Raw genomic sequence first — 3,477 nt, 5'->3', positions numbered from 1 at the left:
TTAAACATCTCTAAATTTTACTATTCACATATATGGAAATCTCAACTAAGAAACAGTTTGATTGATAAAAGTGAAAATATTGTCATTAGGCTTGTCATGAAAATTCTTCCATATATACAGGTAGCATATGCCTATAATTCGTTACAACCAAACCATCTCAAGCTAAAATTTGACATGTTTTGTGTTGGGTGGACGAAGTAACAAGTACCACATATTACTCACTATATGTTGCTTGAACATAAAGAGAATCATAACAAACGATTGTACTTGAGTTGATCAAACACAATTTTTCTCACACCGATCTCTGTTCTACCGGTCAGCTACCACCGTCCAGCACCTCCTGATTCGTGCTAGCTCCCCTCTCTATTTTCCTGGTTTCATATCGATATATATGGCATACTTATGATGCAACATCGAAACCGTAATATCAAGTCGTGTATAAATTTTTAAAAGCAAGATTAACGGATATTTGGTTGAAAAAATAATAACTTAAGTAGTCCAAAAAAGTGTAATCTATGTAAAATGTTTCTAAAATAACGAACAAGACAAATATGCGTGACGTACGGAACCTAGCATGGATCAAGATGCACTGCACGGGAAAAATACCTGACCCATAAGGCCCGGCTCCGTGAGAAATGACTTTCCCATCCTTGATCTCTAAGACTTTCATGATGGTCCCTCTCACACCGCCGACGGGAGATAAAAAAAAAGGCTTTGCATGTTACAAGCATTCTCTACAAATTCCTCACACCCAACAGAAGCTAGACAAGAGATGGACAATTTGCTATGGATTTTTAGCTTGAAGAGCCCTCACCAGAAGCTGCATTACATCGACCTGAGCTTTGAGACACACGGCATAGTCCAGAGTTTCACCCAGCAACGTGCACTCATCGTCTAGCCCCTCCCCTCCCGGCACGATCCCTCTCAACACCCTCGTCTGTTTCCTCACCATGGCCCTCGCAAGAACGGCGGCCGAGCCCACCGTGCCCAGCTTCTGCCGGTGGCCCCTCCTCCTCCTCAAGACCCTCTCGCGGATCAACTTTACGGAAACCTTGCCACCCCAATTCCGACGCCGGTGCCCGAGCTCCGAGTCCGCCAGCATCGTCCGGCTCCAGCGCGTGGCGTCGGCGCCCCTCGCGTTCACGAGGGCGGCGTCGGCGGCGACCTTGATGGCGCGCTTCCTCTCGTGGAAGCTCATGATGTCGCTGGACGCTGCTACGCCACGCTTCCGGAGCCCCAGAAGCAGGCCCTCGAGCACTAGTAGAAAAACGGTCATCTATACCGGTTCCAGAGGGCCATTCGTACCGGTTTTGCAACCGGTACAAATTATTCGGCACTAAAGCCCCCCCCCCTTTCGTACCGGTTGCTTACGAACCGGTATAAAACGGGCCTCCACGTGGGCCACCAGGAGAGCTCAGGGCTGAGGATCTTTGGTACCGGTTGGTAATACGAACCGGTACCAAAGGTTCCCCCCGCGGCAGGGAATTTTCCCAAATCTCTGCCGCGGCAGAGAATTGGCTTTTTAGGGTTTTGGAGAGGTTTAGGGATATCGGTTTGATTCATATCGCGTCGATGCACCAGAAACGCGTTTGGGTTTAGGTAGTACATGAAGATCAAGATGATGCATAGCAAGTTGGTGCATATAATATAACACACATGTTATTGCATGAGATCGCAAATTAAGTAGCACTATGCATGAAGATCGATCTTCATGCATAGTGGTGCTCTCCGAGGCGTACTCTATATATGTCTATTACATGTAGCATAGTGGTACTCTTCGAGTCAACGATATATGTAACATGTACATCTTCATTCATTGTGGTGCTCTGCGAGTGGTGGTATGACGTCCCGAAGGAAAAATCCCGCCAATTCCTCGCCTATTGCTATGAAGCGGTCATCGATTGAGAGCTTGTTCCGCTTTCTTGCCAACTATAAAAGAATAAGATACAAATGAATACATGAAACAACTATTACTGAAACTCGGCACAACTTATGATAACAAAACAAATTTGTGAAGATTGTTTTTGTACCTCTTTATTTCTCTCATTATTCGTTCTCTCGTTGACAATTCTGGATGAACTCGCAAACGAAGAATCCACAGAGATCGGTCCCCGGAGGTTGTTGCGGGCATTTCTTTACAAGAATATAATTCAATCAAACAATAGTCAAGTATGATAATTGAAAGGTGTGTGGACCTAGGTAGTACTACTTACTTTCGCACGCCATCGCAGCTTCGGTGGCCATTCACGGGACGTATCTTCCTTGATGAAAGTTTGCCATACGCTGCTCGACAAAAGAAAATGCATAAAAGAGTCATCAATTAGTTCAAAGCAGGAAATTAACGAAACAAACCGATAAGAATTCAAATTACCTTACGAGCATTAAAAAACAAGACACGTATAGATCCTTTTCTTTGGTTAGTGAGTCCAAGACTTCAACTTCTCCAATTTCCAAATTGATGACGAGAAGAATAAAGTGAAACCTACGCACGTTTCAATATGTAGTCATTAGTTAAAATTTTGACATACGGTGAGCAAAATATAATGTGTTATAAGACAGTAAGACTCACTCGAAGTTGTAAGGCCAAAGTATTAGCTTTTTGTCACGTTGTCGCTTCAAAAACCTTAGCAAAGTCTGCGGTGTATCCTTGTTATAGAGGGGATCATCTATGGTTTTGACATGCATTGTGTTCGGGTCAATGAACCCAATGTACGTGATATCGTCCCTTTTGCATTCGAGCATCTTCGATCTGCATAATATAGCGCACAAAAGATTATAATCTGCAGACAATGAACGACTTCTCAAATTAAATAAATAAATCACTTACAGACAATAGCAACTGATGATTGATTTGTCGAGGGCCCGGAGATTGTATAACTGAAAGAGTTCGGCGAATTCAACGTTCACACAAGATTCTACGGAAGTAGTGCTCTTCCCTAACTCGCACCATGATAGTCTCGATCCCTTCCTTTGAGGCCTTAAGGTACCACGAATGCAAGTTACGCATACATGTTGGTACCTTCCTGAGATTCTCGACCAAATCTTTCCCTTGAACAAACCGATATGCTCGTTCAGCTAAGGCGTAATCAGTTGCGTCTTGTCGAGAACTTTGAACGGTCTTCCCGTCAAACACCTTGAGAGGGGCGACCGATTGAACGGGTTGTTGTCCGAGCTGGTAGACACCGTGTATCCCTTTTATCTCCCCGATACCCGATTTAACGGGTTTTGTCGCCTCGATCATCTTGTCATACGACCTTTCAATAGAACGCGCATAGTCGGATGGCGGCGATGGTACAGGGTCATATAGATTGTCAACGGTACGCACAACTTTCTCCCGATCTAGTGTCTTCTCGAAAGGTATCTCTCGGCACTTTCGGTGCAAAATTTCTTCACCTCGGCCTTAACGGCCTCCGCGTTTTCCTCCGGAGTTTTTTCCCAAGGTAACTTCTCGGGAGGCGGCAGTTGTTTCTCCTTTCT

General features: G+C 44.7%; 1 protein-coding gene across 1 annotated transcript; it reads right to left on the bottom strand.

Moving 5' to 3' along the window:
- Positions 1-784: 784 nt before the first annotated feature.
- LOC127309900 (transcription factor IBH1-like 1) lies at positions 785-1,276 on the bottom strand. The gene has a single exon (XM_051340611.2). The coding sequence runs from the start codon at positions 1,274-1,276 to the stop codon at positions 785-787; it is 492 nt and encodes a 163-aa protein (XP_051196571.1).
- Between the last annotated feature and the right edge of the window lie 2,201 nt (positions 1,277-3,477).

The sequence above is a fragment of the Lolium perenne genome, chromosome 6, assembly GCF_019359855.2.
Source record: "Lolium perenne isolate Kyuss_39 chromosome 6, Kyuss_2.0, whole genome shotgun sequence".
In the NCBI taxonomy this organism is placed as follows: Eukaryota; Viridiplantae; Streptophyta; class Magnoliopsida; order Poales; family Poaceae; genus Lolium; species Lolium perenne.
Note: the sequence above shows the minus strand (reverse complement) of the source record. Positions and strands in the feature narration are given on the sequence as shown.